Source organism: Oryctolagus cuniculus, chromosome 18 (assembly GCF_051225735.1).
Source record: "Oryctolagus cuniculus isolate XC-2025 breed Fujian yellow rabbit chromosome 18, ASM5122573v1, whole genome shotgun sequence".
In the NCBI taxonomy this organism is placed as follows: Eukaryota; Metazoa; Chordata; class Mammalia; order Lagomorpha; family Leporidae; genus Oryctolagus; species Oryctolagus cuniculus.
This window is the reverse complement of record NC_142884.1, coordinates 62,101,410-62,127,734: the sequence shown is the minus strand read 5'-3', so window position 1 is coordinate 62,127,734 and position 26,325 is coordinate 62,101,410. Positions and strand designations below refer to the sequence as shown.

At 47.9% G+C, this 26,325-nt stretch overlaps 1 protein-coding gene across 1 annotated transcript in view; it reads right to left on the bottom strand.

Moving 5' to 3' along the window:
* TANGO6 (transport and golgi organization 6 homolog) overlaps window positions 1–26,325 on the bottom strand; it is a 203,248-nt gene that overhangs the window by 113,475 nt on the left and 63,448 nt on the right. The window contains exons 12-14 of the mRNA XM_070062636.2: window positions 24,174–24,308; window positions 14,146–14,649; window positions 11,329–11,386 (exon numbers count right to left, since the gene is read on the bottom strand). Coding sequence (XP_069918737.2) covers window positions 11,329–11,386; window positions 14,146–14,649; window positions 24,174–24,308 — 697 coding nt within the window. The remainder of the gene's footprint in view (window positions 1–11,328; window positions 11,387–14,145; window positions 14,650–24,173; window positions 24,309–26,325) is intronic.

Genomic DNA, 26,325 nt, shown 5'->3' with positions numbered 1-26,325 from the left:
CATCTTTCACGTACAGGTCAATCACTAGGCTGCTGGACGTTCTGATGCGAATCTGAATGCATCAGTCTTTGACGGATACAGGAAACCACGGCACAGATGTTCTGAAAAGGAAGCTCCTGTACAACTCAACTATTCTGGGCTGTGAAATGCAATCTCCGACTTGGGAGAGGGGAACAAGGCACCATGGATGCCACCTGGACGCTGCACTCAGCCAAGGTACAGACACAGGGAACCCCTGCGTTACAGGTTGGTCCCAGCTCCACCACTCTCCCAACGTTTGCGACTGCAGGCAAGTCAATTCTATGTGGCCAAAGAGGACTGTAATATCTGCCCTTTTATTTCAGAATTGTTGACAGAATCAAAGCTTTCAAGATCATTAAGGACTGCTCAATTTTAATATGCATTACTGACAATAATCATCATACTATCTTTTTTATGTTAAAAAAAAAAACTCAACAGGAGTGGGTATTTAGCACAGTAGCTGTGCTGACGTGGCTTGGGACACCTGCGTTCCACACTGCAGTGCCTGGCTCTGAGTCTGCACTCCACTTCCTATCCAGCTTCCTGCTGATGCACACCACAGGAGGCAGCAGGTGATGGTTTAAGCAGTTGGGTTCCTGCCACTCAGAGGGGAGACTCAGATGAACTTGTGGGCTCCTGGCTTCTGTCTGACCTAGCCCTGGCTATTGTATGCATCTGGGGGAGTGAACCAGCAGAAGAACGATCTCTGTCTCTCTGCCTTCTAAATAACCTGAAATAAATAATTTTAAAAACAAAATAGGGTGGACTTCTATCATGATCCACAAAGATCTAGAGAAGTAATCTAGTATACTGAGCTGGAAAGTTCGATCTGAAGGCCAAGAACAAGGCCCTAATTACTTGCTATGTAATTTTGGGGAAAAGACTTAATCTATCTCAGTCTCAGAACCATCGGTATAGAATCGAGATATCCTGGAGCTGGGGCTGTGGTGTAGTAGGCTGAGCATCCGCCTGCAGTGCCGGCATCCCCTATGGGCGCCGGTTCTAGTCCTGGCTGCTCCTCTTCCGATCCAGCTCTCTGCTGTGACCTGGGAAAGCAGTGGAAGATGGCCCAGGTGCTTGGGCCCTGCACCTGCGTGGGAGACCCTGAAGAAGCTCCTGGCTTTGGATTGATGCAGCTCTGGCCGGTGCGGCCATTTGGGAAGTGAACCAGCAGATGGAAGACCTCTCTCTCTCTCTCTCTCTCTCTCTCTCTCTCTCTCTGCCTCTCTGTAATTCTGCCTTTCAAATAAATAAGTAAATCTTTTTTAAAAAATTAGGATATCTCATGTCACACCCAGAAATTAACTCAAAGTAGATCGTGGACCTGATTGTTACAGCTACACCTATAAAACTCCTGGATGAAAACACCACAGTACATCTTCGTTATCTTGGGTTAGACAATGATTTCTTAGAAGCAACACCAAAAGTATAAGCAATGAAAGAAAAAAATTGATAGTTCATCAAAAGCAAAAACATTTGTGCTTCAAATGACACCATTACTTAAGAGAAAAGCCATTCCAAACTACAGGATAGAAGAAAATATTTACAAATAATATATTTGATAAATAACTTATTTCCAGAATACTATATAAAGACCTATTATACCTCAATAATAATAAAAAAGAACTCTTCCTTTTATTGGCCTTAGGTGTTTGGTTAAAATGGTTCAATATCCACTTGGCCCAGAAAACCACATAAAATCATGCAAATCAAGAGGTTCAAATCTTCACGCTCACTTTAAGAACACCTGAGAAATTGCCCAGCATCAAGGGTATGCTTATCTGAAAAGCCACCAGTATGGCCGGCGCCGCGGCTCACTAGGCTAATCCTCCGCCTAGCGGCGCTGGCACACCGGGTTCTAGTCCCGGTCGGGGCGCCGGATTCTGTCCCAGTTGCCCCTCTTCCAGGCCAGCCCTCTGCTGTGGCCAGGGAGTGCAGTGGAGGATGGCCCAAGTCCTTGGGCCCTGCACCCCATGGGAGACCAGGAAAAGCACCTGGCTCCTGGCTCCTGCCATCGGATCAGCGCGGTGCGCCGGCCGCGGCGGCCATTGGAGGGTGAACCAACGGCAAAAGGAAGACCTTTCTCCCTGTCTCTCTCTCTCACTGTCCACTCTGCCTGTCAAAAAAAAAAAAAAAAAAAAAAAAAGAAAAGCCACCAGTATCTTTTTTTTTTTTTTTTAAGACTTATTTATTTATTTGAAAGGAGAGTTACACAGAGGCAGAGGCAGACACACACAGAGAGGTCTTCCATCTGCGGGTTCACTCCCCAAAGGGCAGCAATGGCAACAGTTGGGCCAATCTGAAGCCAGGAGTCAAGAGCTCCTTCCAAGTCTCCCACGTGGGTGCAGGGGCCCAAGGCCTTGGGCCATCTTTTACTGCTTTCCCAGGCCATAGCAGAGAGCTGGGTCAGAAGTGGAGCAGCCGGGACTCAAACTGGCATGCACTCATTTGGGATGCTGGCACTGTAGGAAGCGACTTTACCGGCTTCACTACAGTGCCGGCCCCAGCCACCAAGTATCTTGGAAGAAGTTACATTAAAGAAGCGCTGCATGCCTCCCTGCTGTGAGAATGGTGGAGTTGGTGGGCAGGCCCAGCCAAGCAGTGGGGTTGGTCACAAGGCCAGTGGCCCAGGAGAGTGCCTTATCTGTTGTTCCTGCTTAAAACTGCAAAGAGTGATGCGGAACTGAATGGTTCGGATGTAGATTCTCCAGTTATTGAACACACCCAGGTGAACAATGTCCCCAAGACACTGCCATTCCTACAGAGCCCATGGTCGGGTTAACCCATACATATGCTCACTGTGCCACATGGAGATAATCCTCACTAAAAAAAAAAAAAAAAAATTTGTTCCTAAACCAGAGGAGGCAGCGGCACAGAAGAAAAAGACATCCCAGAAGAAACTAAAGAAACAAACACTTATGGCTTGGGAATAAATTCAGAATAAAATAAATGAAAATTAAAAGGATAAAGAAAAGAAAAATAACCCAATTAAAAAATGGCCCCAAAATGGGGCAGGCATTTGGTGCAGTGGGTTAAGCCACCGCATGGGACGCCCACATTCCATATCAGAGTGCCTGGTTAGAGTCCTAGCTCCTTCACTTCCAATCCAACTTCCTGTTAGTGAATCCTGGGAGGTAGCAGGTTATGGTTCAAATGCTACAGCCCATGCCACCCACATGGGAGACCCAGATGGAGTGCCAGGATCTTTGCTGTGGTCTGGTCCAGCCCCAGCTGTTGCACACATTTAGGGACAGAAGGTCTCTTTTTCTTTCTCTCTCTCTGCTTTTCAAATAAAATAAAATAAAATATTTAGAAAAATGACAAAGAATTTGAAGATATTTCTCTAAGAAGGTTTAACAAATGGACAATAAATCCATGAAAAAGATGAGTGACATCATCAGTCATTAAAGAGAGGCAAACTAGGGGCTGGCGCTATGGTGTAGCAGGTAAAGCTGCCACCTGCAGTGCCAGCATCCCATATGGCCGCTCCACTTCCAATCCAGCTCTCTGCTTTGGCCTGGGAAAGCAGTAGAGGATGGCCTAAGTCCTTGGGCCCCTGCACCCACAAGGGAGACCTGGAAGAAGCTCCTGGCTCCTGGCTTCGGATTGGCACAGCTCCGGCCATTGTGTCCATTTTAGGAGTGAACCAGCGGATGGTTCTCTCTCTCTCTCTCTCTCTCTCTCTCTCTCTCTCTCTCTCTCTCTTTCTGTGACTCTCTCAAATAAGTAAATAGATCTTTTAAAAAAAGTTACCATACAACCTAGCAATTCCTCTCCTCAGTATACATTTGAAAGAAATGAAAACAGGTACCCACAGAAAACCATACAAATGTTCAAAGCAACATTTCTAATAGTCAAAAAATAGAAACAAAACATGGCTAATGGATACAATCAAATCTCATTCAGTCACAAAGAGTTACTGAGTAGTGACCCAAGCTATGACATGGATGAACCTTAAACACCTTACGCTGAAGTGAAAGGGACCACACAGAAAGTTAGCAGGCTGGTCCACTGTATCCTATGGCTCTATTTTCAGGAAATGTCCAGAGTAAGCAAATCCACAGAGACAAAAAGTAAACTGGTAGATGCCAGGCACTGGGGGAGTGAGGAGCAGGAAGTGACTGCTAATGGGTATGGGATGATGAAAATATTCTAAAATTAGATAGTAGGTAATGGTTGCACAACTCTTGAAATATACTAAAAACCACTGACTTGCATATTTTAGTTTGGTGAATTTTAGGTATGTAAATTATATCTCAAGTAAGAAGTTTTAAAAAATGGGGATAATGTCTACTTTCTAGAACTACTTTGAGAATTTACTGGGCTGGCAGATAGGAGAGATGCTTGCTAAATGCTCATTTGTTAATTAGGTGGTACAGAAACCAGACCGGCATGCGAAGGAGACCTCCCCATTTCAGGGACACAAATGGAGACGATACACTTCGCGAGACCGAATTCCAAATTTCAGTGCCAGCGCCATGAGATGCTCTTTCAAGGGACAGAATCACTTTCAGTTAATGGTTTCTCGGCTTCCTCTGTTGGAGGTAGAACTCAGAATGAGATAGAGTTCAGTCCCTGACAAGTTAAGACTCGAAGTCCTGCTCGGTTTGAAACTCTGAGAAAACAATTTTCATCTTGTATCTACCTCCCCCCTTCCGGGCTCCTGCCTTCCCTCCCCTTGGCTCTTTTGCCAGAAGTGAAAACTTGCTTCTGAGAGGAGAAGCAGGAAGGCTGGTGCCGTTTGCTCGGGCATGTCCAGACGTCGAGGCGCTCTCACCCTACACACGCTGGCAGACTTGCACCTCCCGTGCTGGGCTCAGAGCCCAGGCAGGTTTTATATTATTTTTTTTTTAAATGAGCCTGGTAGTTTTATCCAAGATTCTCCTGAGACTGAGAGGAATCATTTAGATCCCCAAAACGCATTTGTTGCCCTTGACATGTCCTTTAAGTAACTGAGAATGAGCATGATAAATAATCTGGGCATGATACTTTACTGAAGAATACCACTTATTCATTTACACACTACTAACCATCAATTTCAAAACTGAAACACGAAAAATGCCCCATGCATCTAATATACATTATGAGGCCCTCAAGGACATATCTTAACTCCTATTTTGAAGAATTAAGGCCTCTCACTTTATATATTCCTTGTCACTGAGATTTTTCAGATGAGAATGTGCTACTTTTTGTCTTAGTCCATCTTCTATTGCTGTAACAAAATACTCAGAGCTGACTACTTTATGTAGAAAAGAAACTGATGGGCCAGCACTGTGGCATAGAGGGTTAAGCCTCTGCCTGCAATGCTGGCATCCCGTATGGGCACTGGTTCGAGTCCTGGCTGCTCCACTTCCAATCCAGCTCCCTGTTAGTATGCCTGGGAGAGCATCAGAAGATGGCCCAAGTACCTAGGCCCCTGCACCTATGTGGGAGACCAAGATGAGACTCCTGGTTCTTGGTTTCAGCCTGGCCCAGCCCCGGCTGTTGCAAACATTTGGGGAGTGAACCAGCAGATAGAAACTCGCTCTCTCTCTCTCTTTCTGTGTGTGTGTCTCCTTCTCTTTATATATCTCTGCCTTTGAAATAAATAAATAAATAGCAAAGAAAGGGGGCTGGCGCTGTGGTGCAGCGGATTAAAGCCCTGGCCTGAAGTGCCGGCATCCCACATGGGCGCCGGTTTTAGTCCCGGCTGCTCCTCTCCCGATCCAGCTCTCTGCTGTGGCCTGGGAAAGCAGTAGAAGATGGCCCAAGTCCTTAGGCCCCTGCACCTGCATGGGAGACCTGGAAGAAGCTCCTGGTTCCTGGCTTTGGATTGGCGCAGCTCCAGCCATTGAAGCCATCTGGGGAGTGAACCACTGGATGGAAGACCTCTCTCTCTGTCTCTATTTCTCTCTGTAACTCTGTTTTTCAAATAAATAAATCTTAAAAAAAAAAAAAAAAGCGAGGAAAGAAATCCATACACCTCACGGTGCTAGAGATTCAAGGGCATGCTGCTAGCAGCTTCTTGGCTCTGGTGAGGTCCTTCCAGCTCCAATCACAACATGGCAGGTGACACCACGGTGGTAATGTGGGGAGAGTGAGAGAACAGAGGGCGGGACAGGAAGCCAGGCTCTTTTCTTTATGGATCTGCTCTTGTGGTAACTACTGGGGGGGGGGGGGGGGAGGGTCTCTCAACAACTACAACAATCCCTTTGCAGGGTGGCTCTCTCAGTGACCCACACACTCTCCACCGGGCCCCTCTGCAAGGTCCACCACCTCAACATCACCACACTGGGACCAAGCTTCCTACAAACCACAGCATGTGTGTGGCAACCATGGGGATTTAAAATGGATGAAACAGACCCCATGAGGATCCTAAGAAGGAGAGACACATGTTCTCAGCCTGGTAAAGATTAAGACATGCGGCTGTAAACTCTGATGGTAGCTGTGATTCTAATTCTCTGCCCGAAGCAGCTGCCACTGCCAGGACAAGCCAATCAACCACCCCTGGCTCCGTGGGAGTAAGCAGATGCAGACAGCCTTGCGGCAGATGAGAACTTCATCGGGGGACGTCGTCCTCAGACTGTTCTGATGGACAGAGAATGCATACATCAGGTTCTTGTATCAGGAGGGATAAAAGTCTGTTGAGTGAATGACTTCAATTCCCTTCTCTCTCTGCCTAGATTAGAGACAGTTAGTGAGATTTTGGGAAAGAAATGCACAATCTCAATGCATTAGGCAAGAAGTACAGTGGAACTTGCAGATGGGACCATTAAGGCAGACTAGAAAGAGAAAACTTCAAGTACACATATTCAGTTCCTAACACTAATGCTACTCCTGCCACAAGCAGGCACCTCTTGTCCTAGAGGACATTTCCAAGTGGGCTGATCCTAAAGCACGTTCTGCCTGGCAAACTACGCTGGCAGGGCAAGCTGGGAAAATTCAGCTCTTTGCTTTCTTAATGGGAAAGTCACCTAAGGCTTCGGCTTTTAAGTGCATGTTGCAAACACCAAAAACATCAATTAGCTCAATCTTGTCCATCTTGGGAGCTGAGAACCGAAATTACACCTCTGCCTCCCGTGTTCTTCATCACCAAATTAGCTCCTAACTGATTAGCACACCAATTACAATTACTAAAAGCAAACATGACACCAACAGTTGCAACTTTTATAGCAGATCCTAGAGGCTAATGAGCTCAACGTGTTAATCAGCTGAAAAAGCTTCTCCCAAGCAGCCACTCCAACAGCACGCCACCACTTCCCGAAATTCCAGGCCTCAAATAAATCAATAAATACATAAGACCTCCCTGACAGTATTAGAGTTTCTTGGGAAAAGTACAGGATGGCTTGTTTTCTCAGACTTGTTCATTACAGGCAGTTCTGGTTGTTGCCTCATTGATTTATCTGATTTCCCCAAGTACCATCCCGCCACACGCGGTCTCCTGGGCCCTGACAAGCCCCTGGGCCTCTTTGGCCTCACAGCTGTGGGTAATTACTTTCTCCTAATGTCCTGCTAAACCTGCACGGAGCTCATGGCTCCCGCCTTCAGGCTGGTCCGGCCCTGGCAACTGTGGGCATTTGAGGAGTGATAGTGATCCAGTGGGTGGAAGATCTGTCTCTCCCACCACCTCTCTGTCATTCTGTCTTTCAGATAAATAAATCAATCTTAAAAAACAAAACAAAACAACAACATAAACACTACTCTTTTGAATCCTGCTTTCACCTAGTGCTCCTTTTCTTCTCTGGGTGGTCATTTTGTTTCCTTTGAAAATTTTTATTTTTGCTTTTTATTTACTTTTTTGATGTTTAATTGCATTTATTTTTATCTACTTGAAAGACAAAGAAACAGATCTTCCATCCACTTCCAAAATGACTGCAGCAGCTAGGGCTGGGCCAGGATCTCCATCGGGGTCTCCCATGCGGATGGCAGGGTCCCAAGTACTTGAGCCATTGTCCGCTGCCTCTCAGGATGCAAAAGCAGGATGCTGGATCAGAAGCAGGGCAGCTGGGATGCAAATGACACTCCACTAGAAGACGTGGGCATTGGTGTCTTAACTCCACTTATAAGACATGGGCACCCCACATTGGTGTCTTAACTCCACTTATAAGACATGGGCACCCCAAATGGCGGCTTAACCTGCTGTGCCACAATACCTGCCCCATGTTCTTTAGGCTACTCAGGACAACTCAGTTACTCCACAGTATTCTGTGTATGGCAGGTGCACAATCTGTCTGCTGAATAAAGAAAGAATCCCAAGGCTCAGGGCTTCACCACTGTGTGCTTTCCCTGCGTCCTCTCTCTCCAGCTTGAAATACCAAGTCTGTACAGAACATACTCAAATTACACCCCAAACAAGTAGTAAGAGCTGGCACCAGCCTCCGGAGACAGAGAGACATCTGGGTGATGGCATCAATCTGTCAAACCTTTCTGCAACTGTGTACTTTGCTCTGTGACGGACAGTTTATCCCACCAATGGGACAGAGTGTATTTCTCTACCCTTTGACTTTGGGTTGGGCCACATGAATTGCTTTAGCCAATAGAATGAGGCAGAAGAGACAGGATGCCTGTTCCAAACTTGGGCCTAAAAAGGCCTCTCCAGTTTATGTTCACTATCTGTCATTAGCAGGAGAACATAACCTGGCAGGCCACTCGCCCAGGGATGGTCAGAAATACATGTGGCAGAGCCACTGTCAGGGAGTGGGAAGATCCTGCAGGCAGAAGCAGAGCCACCCAGCTAGACCCAGAAACTCAACTTGTCAACAGGTGCACGAGCCGTAATAAACAGTTGGTGTTTTAAGCTCCTGAATGTTGGGCAGTTTGTTGAACAGCAATAACATACCGACAGTCCACTCGAGCTTTAGACCTGAGAAGTTACATGGGTCACCACATTTTTTTTTTTTTTTTTTTTTTTGACAGGCAGAGTGGACAGTGAGAGAGAGACAGAGAGAGAAAGGTCTTCCTTTGCCGTTGGTTCACCCTCCAATGGCCGCCGCTGCAGCCGGCGCACCGCGCTGATCCTGGCAGGAGCCAGGAGCCAGGTGCTTTTCCTGGTCTCCCATGGGGTGCAGGGCCCAAGCACCTGGGCCATCCTCCACTGCACTCCCTGGCCATAGCAGAGAGCTGGCCTGGAAGAGGGGCGACCGGGACAGAATCCGGCGCCCCAACCGGGACTAGAACCCGGTGTGCCGGCGCCGCAAGGTGGAGGATTAGCCTATTGAGCCACGGCGCCGGCGGGTCACCACATTATTAACTAGCAATCCAGCGGCAGAAGCAACAACGATGATCATAATACTAAAATAACAGCCCACATACACTGAACACCCGATGCTGAGCACTCTCAAGGCATTCACTCAAGGAGTCCTAGTGTCAGCCCCCCTTTCATAAATCAACTCTTTATGACAGAACAGGTCTGGATTACAGAATCATTGAGAAGACAGTCCAGCAGGTGCCCTACACCCCACACCCAGCTGCATCTAGAATTAACATTAGGATGACATCTTTGTCAAAAATAAGGAACCAATATTGACACACAATATAGACTTGATTGTCAGCTAAAGTCCACTGTTTTTTCAGATTTCCTGTTTCCCCTAATGCTCTTTCTCTGCCCCAGGATCCCCCTCCCACAACACACTTAGTCATCACATCTCCCTAGGTGCCGACACTTTTAGCTCTTTCCCCTCTTATTCATTTTTTTAATGGATTTATTTATTTATTTGAAAGACAGAGTTAGAGAGAGAGAGAGAGATTTCATTGGTGGTTCACGCCCTAAATGGCTGCAACAGCCAGCACTGGGCCAGGTGAAAGCCAGGAGCCAGGAGCTTCTTCTAGGTCTCCAACACAGGTGCAGGGGCCCAAGTGGACAATGGTCCACTGCTTTCCCAGGCACATTAGTAGTGAGCTGGACTGGAAGCAGAACAGCCAGGACTTGAACTGGTGATCATATGGGATGTCAGTATGGCAGGTGGCAGCTTTATCTAATTGTGCCACAATGCAGGCCCCTCAATTTTCTTTTGATAACAGCTTTACTGAGATATAATTCACATGGCATATAATTCATCCACTTAAAGTTTACAATTCAGGGTTCCTAGAATACTCGGAGTTGTGCAACTGTTACCACAACCAATTTTAGAACATTTTCATCATTCCAGATGCTGTGTCCTTCAGCTTCCATCCCCTAGCCATTCCCCCTTCCCTCAGCTCCAGGCAACCAGTAGCCCACTCTCTGCCAAGCCAGACTTTTCATGGAAACAGAATCACACAATGTGTGGTATCCGGTGACCAGCTTCTCTCACCAAGAAGCTTCTCCAGGTCCATCCATGCTAGAGCACGTGTCAGTACTTCCCAGATTTTTATAGTCAAGTAATACTCCACACCACGTCTGTATATGTGTGTACTGATGGCATCACTGCATTTTGCTTATCTGTCCATTCATTGCTGGACATGTGGATCGCTTCCACCTTTTGGCAACTGTGAATAATGCTGCTGTGAACGTTCCCACCCAGGCTTTTGTGCAAACATTTCATTTCCTTAGGGTATACCTCTAAGACTGGAATTACGGGGTCAACTGGAAACTCTATCTTTTTTGTGGAAATGCCAGCCTGCTTTCCAAAGCAGCTGTGCCGATTCATCCTCCCATTCAGTTCTCTTTTCACCAACAAGAAACTGAAGTCCAGAAGGAATAACGGGCCAGAGTCCACAGCAGCTGAGAGGAAGGGGAATGAGGTGGTGCACCCAGAGGGGTGGGCTCCAAAGTCTCGGCTTCTGGTGCCCACACTGACCAAGCCAAGGCAAACCGGGAGTTAACTCTGACCCTCTCATCCTGTCTGCTTCTCAGCCTTCAGCCAAGGCTGCCTAATTCTCTACACCCTCTCTCTAAATCCACACATTAAGGGCAGTGTGGAGAATAACGAAGAATCATAAAGGAGAAATCAAATTATTGCAAAAACCATTTATGACAAAGAGGTATTAAGTACTGTGGGAGTCTCTGGCCTGGAGGGAACAAAGGTGCACAGTGACATCAGTCAACCCAAGGGGCTGCTGGGAGAGGAGCGCAAGTGAACTATCCTCTGCCTTAAAGCAATGGGATTCAACACATAGACTCACAAGGAAGCGTAACCAAAACTTGCACATCTCTGTGAAATACTGCACTCTCCAGGGACCCTCTGAGACCCTCCAGCTAAAAACCAGGGAAATTTAAAAAAAAAAAAAAAAAAAAAAAAAAAAGCTGACCCGCATCTTGGGCCGGATGACTTGAGAGGGATTTTGTGCAAACAAACGTGACGCGATCCTGTCCACAGACTCAGAGGCCTGTGCTCAGGACCAGCTTACCCTGAATCGCAGACAGATAGACGAACGTGTCTTCATGCTCCAAGTTCTCCAAGAATATCTGGAACCACAAAATACAGCAGTGAGAAGACGGGCAGGGAGCAAGGGAAATTTAGGAGACCTCCTTGATGAGCTGCCTCGAAACAGTAAATGCTTTTCCTCTTGTCTGTCTTGGTTAAAAGCTGCTCAGAGGGCCGGCGCCACGGCTCAATAGGCTAATCCTCCACCCAGCGGCGCCGGCACACCAGGTTCTAGTCCCGGTCGGGGCACCGGATTCTGTCCCGGTTGCCCCTCTTCCAGGCCAGCTCTCTGCTGTGGCCCGGGAAGGCAGTGGAGGATGGCCCAACTGCTTGGGCCCTGCACCCCATGGGAGACCAGGAGAAGCACCTGGCTCCTGCCTTCAGATCAGCGCGGTGCGCCGACAGCAGCGCGCCAGCCGTGGCGGCCATTGGAGGGTGAACCAACGGCAAAAGGAAGACCTTTCTCTCTGTCTCTCTCTCACTATCCACTCTGCCCATCAAAAAAAAAAAAAAAAAAAAAAAGCTGGTCAGAGTTAGTCTCGTGGGGAAAATGCAGGTGTGTGTCAAGTCTCACTTTTACAGTTTAAAAAATTAGGAATTGGGGGAGATGTAGCAGTAGTCATGGAAACCCGGCTGTGGAAGGTCAATCCTCCACATTTTTGATGACAGCCCATGGTAGAGAACATTCTCACATGATATGACAGACTACAGGCTGCGACACGCAAGAGGCGAGGTCTGGGGAAACGTGCCATCCGGGGAGTATTTGCTGCAATTCGGTTCTTTTCCCTTGCACTCAGAAAGCATATGGGAATGCAAGTGAGATCGTGTTATTGAGATGACTTCGAATCTGTTCTACTTTTAAAAATCATCCAAATTTTAGCACTTCAACCAACAGTAGTAACAAATCCCTCTCGATACCCCATAACGTAGAAACTCACCAGGGTGTGTCAGCAGCAGAGTCCTGCTTAGCTACAAGCTAGTACAGAGACATGCTTAGCTCAGGCCCTAACACGAGAGCCAGAGAACATGGTGGCCATGTGCCCAAGTTCCTGCTGGGCACCCAGAAGAGGGGGTTATCTGCTCCACATACAGTGCCAGTGATTTGCTAGCACAGTGATTTTTTTTAAAGATTTATTTATTTAGTTGAAAGTCAGAATTACAGAGAACTAGAGGCAGAGAGAGAGAGAGAGAGAGAGAGAGAGACTTCCATCCACTGGTTCACTCCTCAAATGGCCACCAAAGGCTGGAGCTGAGCCTATCCAAAGTCAGGAGTCAGGAGCTTCATCTGGGTCTCCCTTATGGGTGCAGGAGCCCAAGCATTTGGGCCATCTTTTCTGCTGCTTTCCCAGGTGCATTAGCAGGGAGCTGGATTGGAAGTAGAGCAGCCAGGACTCGAACCTGTGCCCATATGGGATGCCAGCACCACAGATGGCAGCTTTACTGGATATGCCATGGGGTAGCACAGTGATTCTTGATATCAACTTGAGGCTCTTGTCTCTGTATCTCAAGTGTGTGCGTATTAGGGACGGCCTAAAATCAGTCCCATTGCAAAGGTGGCCAAGTTGGAAGGCTTAGTGTATGTTTGAAGTAAAGGAAGCTTAATTCAGGGTAGTGCCCCCGTGAGTAAGAAGGAAGGAAATCAATTTTAAAGACTTCTCAGAGAAAAGGAATCGACAGGACTCGGCCATCAGTTATATAAAGCCAATGAAGGTTCAATGAAGTTAAAGAAAATTCCAAAGATGCCCACAGCAGTCACTATCAACACAGGTATACTAAGCGACATTTTTAGTGATGACTTACAGAAGATCAATTTCAGCAAATCCTTGGCACATTTCTGTGCTTTACTTTTTATCTGTAAGATGGGACAACACCAATGCTGCAGTTGCTGGGAGGACTGGAGACAGCGTATGGAAGGCACCTGGCCTGGCTCAACACGCAGCAGTTTTCTCAGCAAGCCTATGTGAGGAGTCTGAGACCCGCGTCTGGGATCTGATCCCAGTCAGTGGTCTCTAGACCTCTTGCTCCTGGTCTCCAACCCCGACTGAGGTCAGGACAATTGGCACAAAAGGGAAAAGATCCCCAGCTAAGCATTCATGTCCTCCACACACGTCTACAGTGGCTTTTTTACTGTGACAGAGCGAGAAAGCAGGAGACCCAGTACCACCCGATGCCCCTCTAAAAGTGGCCCATAGAAGACAGGCGGCTTTTCCAGGTTGGGTCACGGTGTTGAGAGTGGACCTGGTCACCAAGAAAGGCCCGGCCCAGCTCTGGGATCTCCTCACGCTACTGCTTCCCCTTTGCTTTCAGCGGCACAAACGCCTCCAGTGTGGAGGACACGTTGAGATCTACCTCCTCCAGACTTCAACCCTGCCGTCCGCAGCATTTCCTGACAGCACCCAGTCTGTTGGATCCAGCAGCCTCGTGTGGTCATCCAAATCCCTCCTGTAAGCCCCGTCTCCTCCCAACATCCACATGATCCGGGCCGGGGCTCCCTGGGTCCTGGGGCAGCAGGAGGCCGCCCTGCACCCCTGCATCGGCCTGAGCTGGGGCTCCCTGGGTCCTGGGGCAGCAGGAGGCCGCCCTGCACCCCTGCATCGGCCTGGGCCGGGGCTCCCTGGGTCCTGGAGCAGCAGAAGGCCGCCCTGCACCCCTGCATCGGCCTGAGCCAGGGCTCCCTGGGTCCTGGAGCAGCAGGAGGCCGCCCTGCACCCCTGCATCGGCCTGAGCCAGGGCTCCCTGGGTCCTGGAGCAGCAGGAGGCCGCCCTGCACCCCTGCATTGGCGTGGGAGGTCCCACTCACCTTGAGAAGCTTCTCCTGCACCGCGAGGGCCTTGGCCTCCCTCTCCTCTATCCAGCGGGACAGAGTGCGCAGGGCTGCGGCCCGCGTCGGAACCTGAGGGTCGTAAGCTGACAAAAGCAGCTCTTGGAGCTGTTCTGTGGTTACACTTCCAGGCTTCTGGGCTGTGCCAGTGCTGGGCTCAGGGCTCCCCTTAGGCACAGATGCAGCCTGGGCCTGCTGGCCTGCGAGGGGCGCTTTCTCCCGGTTTTGCTGCTGCTCAAGGTGGCTCTGAGCTCCATCAGCATTCGTGTGCCGCTGCCCTTCCGGTTTCCTTTCTGGATCTTTCTTGCTCAGGGTGCTCCGGGCAGCCACACTGACAGCCTCCGTGGCAAAGGCTCCATGGGTAGAGATGGTGATGCGGAGATCCACGGCGAGCTCCTGGATGGTGGGGTCGGGGTACGTGCTGGAGACCTTGTCCAGCAGAGGCAGCAACTGCTTCAGGACAGCAAAGTCGCTGGACTTCAGCTAGAAAAGGACAAGGAAAAAAGCGCTAAACCCCAATAACAGAGCAAAGGTAATGTGACCTGAGGCCAGGCACAGGTTCCAAGTGAAAGGGACAGGCCCAAGTGTGTGCACAGCAGATCAGCGCATCCCACAGGCACACACTGAAACTGCATCAAGAAGCTCACAGAAAGTATGCATTATCCATGCACTTCAAACCTCTTTTGTGCAAAATAAGCTTATCTTTTTTTTTTTTTTTTTTTTTTTGACAGGTAGAGTTGTAGACAGTGAGAGAGAAAAGACGGATCTGTTGGTTCACTCCCCAACTGGCTGCTATGGCCGGTGCTGTGGCAATCCGAAGCCAGGAGCCAGGAGCTTCCTCCCGGTCTCCCATGCGGGTACAGGGGCCCAAGCACTTGGGCCATCCTCCACTGCCTTCCTGGGCCACAGCAGAGAGCTGGACTGGAAGAGGAGCAACTGGGACTAGAACCTGGCGCTCATATGGGATGCCGGCATCCAAGGCAGAGGATTAACCAAGTGAGCCACTGCGCTGACCCCTAAACTTAAATCTTTTAATTCCATTTTCTATGAACTTTTTGAAGTACTCACATATTTACTGAATAATTATAGTTAACATTTAATCAACACAATCCATGTACAAGTACTTTTCTAAGTTAAAACACAACCATTCATATCCTTAAGACACGGCTACTACTAATGTTACATTTAAATTTTGTTTTTATTTTCATTTTATTTGAAAAAACAGAGAGGGAGACATCTTTCATTGGCTAGTTCACTCCTCAGATGCCTACAATATCCAAGGCTGAGCCAGGCTGAAGCCAGGAGTTGGGAATTCCATCCATGTCTCCCACACGGGTGGTAGCTCCCAAGTACCTGAGCCAGGGTATGCACCAGCAGGAAGCTGGATCAGAAGCGGGGGAGCTGGGATACAAACCAGGGACTGATAGGGACGTGGGCATCCCAGGTGACGATTTAACCACTGTGCTACACACCTGACCCAATAGCTACATTGTTAACAGGGGGAAGCTGAGGCACAGAATAATTAAGTAGTATGCCTAAGGTCACAACCTGGAAGACAGGACTGACACTCTTCCCCAACACCCTGCTCCTGACTATGGGACCTGAAGTGGGCGGTCAGCACACCAGGGCACCACAGGTTAGGAAGGGATCAAGGGAAGAACTGGCAGAAATGAACTTCTCCCTGAAACCACCAGGAGTCACTGCTCTACAGAAGCGGCGTTCTAATAACGCCGCAGGCCTTGCTAAGCACGGAGCCGGTGCAGTCTGGACAGTGACTCCACAGAAATCCTGTGTGTCTGAGAACACCTGAGAGATGATCCTGTGAGGCTTCCAGAGGCCCTGGAAACCCAAAGGCTTTGGGGGCCTTGAAGGCTTCTTAGACCAAGGCAGGGTACTGACCACTGAATCATTCACTCACGTCACCATCTAACCAAGCAGTCAACCAACCAACCAGCTGCTGCCGTAAGACCTACACCTGTTCTCCTTCCGCACTGTAACTCCGCAGAACCATCATTGTTCATGTTCCCAGCACTGTCCTCACAAGCACAGGCAGGTCAGGTTTGTACCTGTAGCACTTCACTCAGCACCCCGAGATTCCTCTGCTTACACAAGTAGAAACTCACGCGGAACCACCATCAGGGAGAACCTGAGATAACCAAGTTACGTTGGCTTATCTTCATGTGAAAAACAACTCTGATCGTTGTGATGTGATCATCTTAAGTGGCAAGGAGTGTGCCTATGTCTGCAGTAAGAGTGTATGTTATCTAAGAAAAGGGCCACTTATTTCTACACAGAACACTGTGGGATGATTTTGCTAGTGTGATTACGCTGAACTTTATTCAGTACCTGGCTGCAGCACAGACGTGTGTGTGTGTGTGTGTGCGCGCGCGAAAGAGAGACAGAGAGAGAAAGAGAGAGAGAGACAGATATTTTAAACATCTGAAAGGGGATTATCTACCTACATCTACACTCCATGTGACTTCTTTTTCATTTCTACTATATGGAAGAATTTCTTCTTAAAAAAACAACAACAAAAAAACCCCAGCATGGCTAGATCAGTGAAACAAAACAGAGAGCCCCATGAGTACGGTCAGCGGCCAGCTATCTTTGACAAAGGAGCACAGGAATGCGCAGAAAAAGACGGTCTTTGCAACAAACGGTGCTGGAACAACTGGACGTCCACATGTGAAAAAAGAACACAGACACTGCCCTTACACCTTTTGTAAAAATTCAAAACGTATCATAGACCTAAAGGTAAAATGAAAACTACTAAACTCCTGCCCAGATGACCATCAGCACAGTGTTGCCTTTTTATTTTCACTATGTTTTTATTTTCTTCTGACATTCTATTTATACATACTTGTGAGGTATAGTATGACAGATCATACAATACATATATACAACATGTATTGATCAAATCAGGGTAATTAGCATTTCTTATCTCCTCATTTATCATTTATATATATTGAGAAACTTCAGGTTAAACTGTCATAAGCTATAGTTATCATAGTCCACTAAAGAATGCTTGAATTTTAATATAACACCAGGAGCTGGCGATGTACCATAGCCTGTGACACCAGCAACCCATATAAGCACCAGTTCAAGTTCCAGCTGCTCCACTTCTGACCCAGCTCACTGCTAAGGCACCTGAGAAAGTAGTGGAAGCAGGAGCCTCTGTACTTGGGACCCTGTTACCCATACAGGAGACCTGGATGTGGCTCTTGGCTTCAGCCTGGCCCAGCCCTAGATGCTGCAGCCATTTGGGGAGTGAACCACAGGATGGAAGAATCTCTGTGTGTGTGTCTCTCCCTCTCTATCTCTACATTTGAAATAAATGAATAAATCTTTAAAAAATTAAAATATGAGAACACCAAAGGTACAATCTATGAAAGAAATAAAAAAGTCTGCTCTACAAAATACATGGGCAAAAGCATAAGAAATAAACCACAGATTAGAAAAAAATTTGCAAAAGACATATGAAAAAGGAGTGCTAACCAAAATGTGGTGAGACTGTGGAGCCATGGGAATCCATTCTTTGCTGATGGCAGACATTTTGTCAGTTTCTTCAAAAACAGAACAGGTAAATAAAAAGTTAAATAAATAAGACTAAAAAAGGAGGGGGTGCCTAGTGGCACAGTGGGTGGAGCTGCTGTCAGCAACGCTAGCATCTCATATGGATGCCAGTTCGAGTCCTGCCTGCTCCACTTCTGATCCAGCTCTGATCTAATGGCATGGGAGAAGCAGCAGAGGATGGCCCAAGGGCTTTGACCCCTGCCACCCACATGGGAGACCTGAAGTAGCTCCTGGATCCTGGCTTCAGCCTGGGCCAGCCTTGGCTGTTGTGGCTATCTTGGGGGTGAACTGGCAGATAGAAGATCTCTCTCTCTCTCTCTCTCTCTCTCTCTCATTCTCTCTGTCTCTCCCTCTTTCCATGTAACTCTGCCTTTCAAGTAGATGGATGGGTCTTTACAACAAAACAAAACAAAAACCCTAAACCAAACGGACTTACTGTACAACCAGCCATGTGCTCCTTGGTATTTTCATAAATGAAATGTAAACTTACATCCACCCAAAAACCTGTCCACAGAAGTTTCCAACAGCTCTAGCTATAACTGCCACATCGCCAAAATGTTGCTTTTGAAGGGGAACAGGTCAACAAAAGCTGGAACATCTAGACGATGTCACAACACTACCAGCACTGAGAAGAAAGGAGCGATGAAGCCCGGAGAACACAGGCAGAACCTCACCCACGTGCCACTGTGTGACAGACGCCAATCTGGAAGGACAGCATCCTGGATGATCCCAACTGCACAAACAATGCCAACAGCACAAAGGTCAGTGGTCGGGGCGGTTAGGAGGGAGGGAAGGACTGGCAAGCAGAACGTGGAGGACCTTAAGGCAGTGAGACTGCTCTGTGTGATGCTTCAGTGGTGAGGACACAATCACTTACACAAAGTTTTGTCACAGACTTTATGTGCACAATAGTTATTGTCCAGGCACTGTGTGAAGAATGTGAGAGCGGGGGCCGGTGCTGTAGTGCAGCGCTGGCATCCCATATGGGTGCTGGTTCACGTCCCAGCTGCTCTAATTCCCATCCAGCTCTCTGCTATGGCCTGGGAAAGCAGTAGAAGATGACCCAAGTCCTTGGGCCCCTGCACCCACATGGCAGACCTGGAGGAAGCTCCTGGCTCCTGGCTTTGGATTGGTGCAGCTCCGGCCATTGTGGCCATCTGGGGAGTGAATCAGCAGATGGAAGACCTCTCTCTCTCTCTGTCTCTGCCTCTCTGTAACTCTGACTTTCAAATAAATAAATAAATCTTGAAAAAAAAAAAACAAAAACAAAAAAAAACAGGAGAGTGATCTCATTGGAACATTTCAACTTTTGTGCCCGTAACATCAAAACGCTCAACTCCTTTCACTGTCCAGTCAAGTCCTAGAATGCATCTGGGAAAAAGGACACTTAAAACATAGCATGAAGCTGAAGATCACAGAAAATAATGAAATCCAGAAAGAATAAGTGGTCCTAAAAAGTCATATATTATAACTTAGCTATTAAATCTTTGCCTAAAAATCTCCTTGCAGTACTGACTCCTGCCATGTAGTAGCTATCTGCTAGTGGTCTTGAACATTGGGGATCTTTGGAAACATTTGGGTCAAATGCTCTTAGCGTTTTTAATAGAAGAAAACCTTCATAGACCCCCTGGTGTCAAAGAATTCATTCTGCAGAAATTATATAAATCTCTGAAAGTCTTTAACAAATATATACATGAACACAATGGAGACAATTACAAAAAGAGATGGTTGAATCTCAAAAGCATGAAGAAGTAGGGAGAACCAGTCGTTAGCAAGCTGGAAGGGCATTTTTCAACGTCCTCTAAAAACCAGATACTGTGGCTTCCAAGAGCTTTTTTTAAAAAGTTATTTATCTGTCCATTAATTTATCTGAAAGGCAGAGAGACAGAGCAGAGAGAGAGGGAGAGAGATCTTCCATCTGCTGGTTCATTCCCCAAATGTCCATTAACAGCCAGGTCTGGGCCAGGCCAAAGCCAGAAGCCAAGAACTCTATCCTGGTCTCCTACACATGTGGCAGGGACCAAGCACCTGGGCCATCATCTGCTGCCTTCCCGGGCATGCCCACAAGGCAGCTGGACAAGGGGCAGAACAGTTGGGACTTGCACTGGCGCTCTGACTTGGTGTGCCAGTGTCGCAAGCTGAGGCTTACCCCGCTGCACCGCAATGCCGGCCCCTGAGGAAGGGCTTTTTTTTAGTAGTTTGGCCAACTGCGTGTAGTGGCTGCAGGATGTCCTACCACTGCAGGGACACGCTGAGAGAAGTCTGCATTCCCTAGAGGATAATTGAGGAAACACCTGCGCACAACTAAGACGCGGGGCTCTCCCCTGCCCCGAGCAGAACGTGGCTGACACAACACACCCACGCTGCACCCCATCATCAGGCTGAGGGCAGTGCTTCTATGTGGGCAAAAGCCCATGCCCTCTCCATACCATTAGAGAAGGGGAGGGGGGAACCACGCCTCCTCCGTTAGAAATCCATCTGTTTTTCTCTTTCTTCCTTCTTCTTTCCACTTATCCATCCATCCAAAAACTGTCTATTAAGCTCCTGCTGTGGCAGGTTTTTTAAACGGCAGAAAGTAAGACATTTCTGAACTAGGCTGCTTGGGGGCAGCAGTAATTACACATGATTGGTTGCTCTTTGAAGTTACCCATAATGGCTCGAAATAACGGGAATTTTCCCAAGCTGTTCTCAAAAGCACTCACCTCCAGCCCGGCAAAGGAAGCAAGGACAGTGTCCCAGCACAGGGACCAGGCCTGCCAGTTCACCTGCCGCACACCCAAGCTCTCAGCGGCTCCTCTCTCTCTCCCTTTCCCCAGTCCCTAGCAGACCTCTGGCTTGCTCACCACAGCTTCCATCTCAGCCTCTAAGCATTTACTATGATTCTTTTCATTTTAAATTTATTTTTTAATATATCTGAAAGGCCTAGAGAGACATATAAAGAGATAGACACAGAGACAGAAAGAGATCTCCCATTTGCTGCTTCACTCTTCAAATGTCCACGAGACAGCTGGGATTAGCCAGGTCAAAGTCAGGAGCCAGGAACTCAATCCAGGTCTCCCATGTGGGTGGCAGGGACCCGAGTACTTGATCCATCACTGCTGCCTCCCAGGGTTCGCATTAGCGGGAAGCTGTAAGGGAGAGCGGGGCCAGTACTTGAACCCAGGCACTCCAACAAGGGATGTGTGGGTGTCCCAAATGGTGGCTTAACCACTGCACCAAACACCCACCCCACATTGGCTAGGACTCTGATATGTAAGTCAACAGCACCTAAAACACAGTCGCGTGCCCACAAAGTCTGAGCAACGGCCTTCGGTCAAAAGACCAAACCACACAGCATAAGCCCGAGCAGGAGACACCGCCCCTCAGAGGAGAGCTGCATCTTCTGTCTCCCAGTGACGATTCAGCCAGGCTTTAAACTGCCAAGAAGAATGTGGCTTTGTTTTTCCCTAAAGAAGCTCTGGAATGGTCTTCTCAGAGCTCCCGCGCTGCAGCCTGTGGAGGACCCAAGTACAACGCAACGTCGGGCAGAAACCACTACTGGGGACAAGAGGAGCCACCAGCGTAACACCTGCACGGATGACCAACCCTGACATTTAGAAAATGAGCCTGGACCACACTTGCCTTGTTAACACTCTGAGATCTACACTTCTTCCAAATTAACTCCTCTTCCCAGACACGATGTTCTAATGATCACCTTAATTACATGAATTAGAAAGCGAAGAAGAAAAGGGCTCAGATGGTGTTGGACTCTGCTTCATTAGCCAGAGCAGGGGCTGCTACTGAGGATCAGCACCGGGTGATGTTCAGAGCCTAAAGCTAAGGCCTGAGCCTGCCAACGATCAATGGGAAACATAGTTCTGAATCATGACTCTCCCCCTAATGTAAGCACGGAGAACCCGGCATTACGAGGCAAGCCTCTTATAAATTCATGTGCCAAAGAGAAAAGAAGTTAATGGAAGGGGGTGAAAGTTTAGGGGTGACGTGTCTGTGTTCACTCAAATAACTGCCAAGTCAGAGGAACCCAGGATATCGCCAGTGAGTCACAGTGGCTCACGGGAGGGCGTGGACAGACAAGGAACGTGCACCTACACAGGCCGGGTGGGTCTCTCGTCAACCTGGCCCCGACGCTGCACTCCTGCAGGGGGAAAGGGAGATTTCTGAGGCCTGTTTTCCACTTGGGACGTGGTTTAAAATAGCAAGTGTTCCATAAAGAGAAGCAAAAACACACTCTCGGCTTAAGGAAACAAAGACGATTCCAGTCAAAACTCAACCAGAAAAACAGAAATGAATCAGGCCAACCAAATGCAGTCACAAAACAACTGAAGAAAAATTATTCAATCTGTGAACCCCTGATACACTTCTAACAGCAGGCATTTAGCACGGCTCTAGAAACTGAACCAGACTACATGGGAATTACAAAATAAGGAGTGCTAGGTAAATCTACCAAGAGACCGGCTTCACATTGAAACAGGCCCAGTCAAAGTGCCTTTCCCCTTTAAGGACAGGCTAGAAGAGGGAAAATTCTAATCCATAATCAACTCAGATTTGAATCCTGAAACTCAGATTCAAAAATCCATTCCCAGAGGGTTCCCTGCTCTTTGCAAAGGGTTGAGCACGTTGGTTTCAGGTCAGATTTCCTAGTACTTGCACTAAGCCTATTCTGTTTTCTTGTAGAGTCCTAACCTGAGGTGGTATGCAATTAACCAGTCACACGCACACACGCACACACGCACACACCACCCTACCCTCCTCTTGCCCAGTCTATCTTTCTCCCTTGTTGGCTCCGCTCTTCCCCTTGGCCTCTGTCATTCAGCCACACAGGCCTTCCACCAGTGTATCTCAACTACGCCAAGCTCTCTGCTGCTTCTGAGCCTTTGTCCATGATGGTTTCTTTAACTGAAGAGTCTCTTCCATTGCACTGTACACACACTCAACCTCCTATTCATTCTTTTGAGTCTTAGCTTAAACTTACACTTCCTCAGTAGAGACTCCCCAGTCTGTGTTAGGTGTTAGCTTTTCTTGGTACCATCCACTTCTCTTTAGAGGCACTTCATTCAACTAATTATTTTTTTCCCAAGATTTATTTAGTTGAAAGGCAGAGTTACCAAGAGGGAGAGGCAGATGGAGAGAGAATGAAAGAGAGAGAGAGAGAGAGATCTTCCATCCGCTGGTTCACTCCCCAAATGGCTGCAATGGCCAGGGCTGGACCAGACCAAAGCCAGGAGCCAGGAGCTTCATCTAGGTCTCTCAACGGGTGAGGGGCCCAAACACTTGGGCTATCTTCTGCTGCTTTCCCAGGTGCATTAGCAGGAAGCTGCATGGGAAGTGGAGCAGCCAGGACTTGAACCAGTGCCCATATGGGATGCCAGCATTGCAGGCGGTGGCTTAACCCACTACGCCATTGTGCGAGCCCCTCAATTAATTCTAAATATATTTACTGAACAGTCATTTAGTGTCCGACTTTCTTAGTGCACTGTAAGTGTCCTGAGGGTAGGGACACTGCCTTGTGCACGGCTGTGTCCTCAGCACCTCTGTTCAGTATCCAGTACAGAGATCCCTCCCAGGCACATTAGCAAGAAGTTGGATTGGAAGTACACAGCAGCCAAGACTTGAACCAGCTACTCCAATTTGGGATGCTGGTGTCCTAAGCCGAGGCTACACCACGACACCTGCTCTGACGTATGCATTTAAGAGTGGCTGGGGGTGGGCATTTAGCACAGCAGTTAAGACTCCACCCCAGGACTGATGTTGTGGTCCCATCCCACAGCAGAATGCCAGTTCAAGTCCCGGCTACTCCACTGTCAATCTAGCTTCATGCTATGTGCCTGAGAAAACAGTGGAAGAGGGCACAGGCACTTTGGTCCCTGCCACCCACATGGGAGACCTGGATGGAGTTCCTAGCTCCTGGTTCAGCCTGGCCTAATCCAGGCTGTTGTGGCCATCTGGGAAATGAACCAGAGGATGGACGATCTCTGTCTCTCCCCCTCTCTCAGTCACTTTAACTTTCAAATAAATAAATATTAAAAAAAAAAAAAGATGCTCTCTGGCATCCTATATTGAAATGCCTGGGTTCAAGCCCTGACTCTACCTCTGATTCCACTTGACATGTAGGGTACTGACATCCATATTGGAGGGCCCAGCTTCTAGTCCTGCCTCTACTTCCAATCAGCTTCCTGCTAATGCACATCTGGGAGACAGCAGGTGATGACGCAAGTTCTTGGATTTCTGCCATCCACGTGGGAGACTTCTTGCCTTGCAACTTCTTGTCCTGTACTCTGGCAGGAATTCTCATTAACAACCTACTCTGTCACCCTGGTTTTCCTATGTACAGATACCCACTTATTTCTCACAAGGATATGGAAGGAAAGCAACAAGTGTTCTGCTTCAATTTTTTGTCCATTCGAAAACAAGTGTGGCTCACGTCTGCAACTCACCTGAACAGCCCCTCCTAGGATGACAGCCACCAGTCCCATGGACATACTCAGCGTCTGCGACTCCACAGTGCTCTCTGCTTCATGGGCCAAGCTGGCACAGGCTCTCTGCAGTGTTGCTGCGACGAAGTCCACCACCTACCAAAAAAACAGACCTTAGGATCAGTGAGGAGTAAGGAAAAAAACTCGTAATTTGTCTTGTATATGTCTACATGTTCGTCTTCATCAACACCAAGAACCATCAAAACACCTGCTACTCTGCAGCAGGCACAGTGCTAGACTGCTTTTCTTTTTGCGCATTCACCAGTTTTTTATAGAAGATATTGCAAACGAAAAGATGAACAGCCAGATGGTGGGTAGGGCCCACAGCTTCCATGCCCTCTTAGGCCAGCTACCCTCCCTGCACCTCTGGAAACTCCCATGCGTTTTACATGCACGTCACTTGGTTCTCACATCAACACTCTACAGGGTCAGTACTGTTACCCCCAGGAAATGAAGAATCTGAGTCCTAAAGGGGTTATCTGTGTAACATCACAGAGCTAGTAAGTGGGAAATCCTATCTATCCTTTCCCAAATGTTTTAATACACTAATCCAATACCTTTTACCTTTCATGACTTTTGTCAGGAAATTAAAAGTGAAAATTATTTGTAAACTCAAAATGGATCACAGACATCAATATAAAATGCAAACTCTAGAACTCCTGGAAGGTAACTGGGAGAGAACCTAGACGACCCAGGGCTTGGTGACTCTCCAGGCACAACACCAAAGGCATCATCCGGGAAAGAAAGGTGTGAAGAGTTGGAACTCATCAAAATAAAAGATCTTTGCAAAAGACATATACCTTACAAAGGGGCTGTTACCTAAACTATACAAAGAACCCTTAAAACTCAACAATAAAGGGGCCGACACTGCAGTGTAGCAGGTAAAGCTGCTATCTGCAGTGCTGGCATCCTTTATGGGCACTGGTTTGTGTCCCGGCTGCTCCTCTTCTGATCTAGCTCTCTGCTATGGAAGACCTAGAAGAAGCTCCTGGCTCCTGGCTTCAGATCGGCCCAGCTCTGGCCATTGTGGCCAATGAGGGAGTGAACCAGCAGATGGAAGACCTTTCTCTCTCTGCCTCTGCCTCTGTAACTCTGCCTTTCAAATAAATAAATAAATCTTAAAAAAAAAAAAAAAAAACCTCAACAATAAGAAAACAATGGGTCCAGTGTTGTGGCATAGTGGGTAAAGGCACCACCCACAACATCAACATCCCATAGGGTACCAGTTCAAGTCCCAGCTACTCCACTTTGGATCCAGCTCCCTGCTAATATGCCTGGGAAAGCAGCAGCAGATGGGTCTCTGCACCTATATGGGCAACCTGCAAGAAGCTCCTGGCTCCTGGCTTTGGTCTGGCTCAGCCCTGGCTGTTGTGGCCATTTGGGGAATAAACCAGTGAATGGAAGACCTCTCTCTCTCTCTCTCTCTCTCTCTCTCTCTCCGGCTCTCCCCCTCTCTCTGTAACAGTGTCTTTCAAATAAATAAAAATAAATCTTGAAGAAAAAAAATTGATTTAAAAAAGATCAAAAGACCTGAGCAAACACCTCACCAAAGAAGTATAAATGGCAAATAAGCATATTAAAAATGCTCTAGGGGCCGGCATTGTGGCATAGCAGGTAAAGCCACTGCCTGCAGTGCCAGCATCCCATATGGGCGCCTGTTCGTGTCCCGGCTGCTCCACTTCCAATCCAGCTCTCTGCTGTGGCCTGGGAAAGCAGTAGGAGATGGCCCGAGTGCTTGGGCCCCTGCATCCCACATGGGAGACCTGGAAGAGGCTCCTGGTTCCTGGCTTTGAACTGGCATAGCTCTGGCCTTATGGCCATCTGGGGGATGAACCAGCGGATGGAAGACCTCTCTCTCTCTCGCTCTCGCTCTCGCTCTCCCTCTCTGCCTCTCTGTAACTCTGCCTTTCAAATAAATAAAATAAATCTTTAAAAAAAAAAAAAAAAGAGGTAATGTTGCAGATAGTGCTTAACAACGACAAACACAGAAAATTTAAGTCCACACAAAAACCTGCACATGGTTTCCTACAGCAGCTCCAGTCAACTCTTCAAGTAACCAGGACACCCTTCAGTGTGTGCATATATAAATAAACTGGCATCTCCAGACAATGGA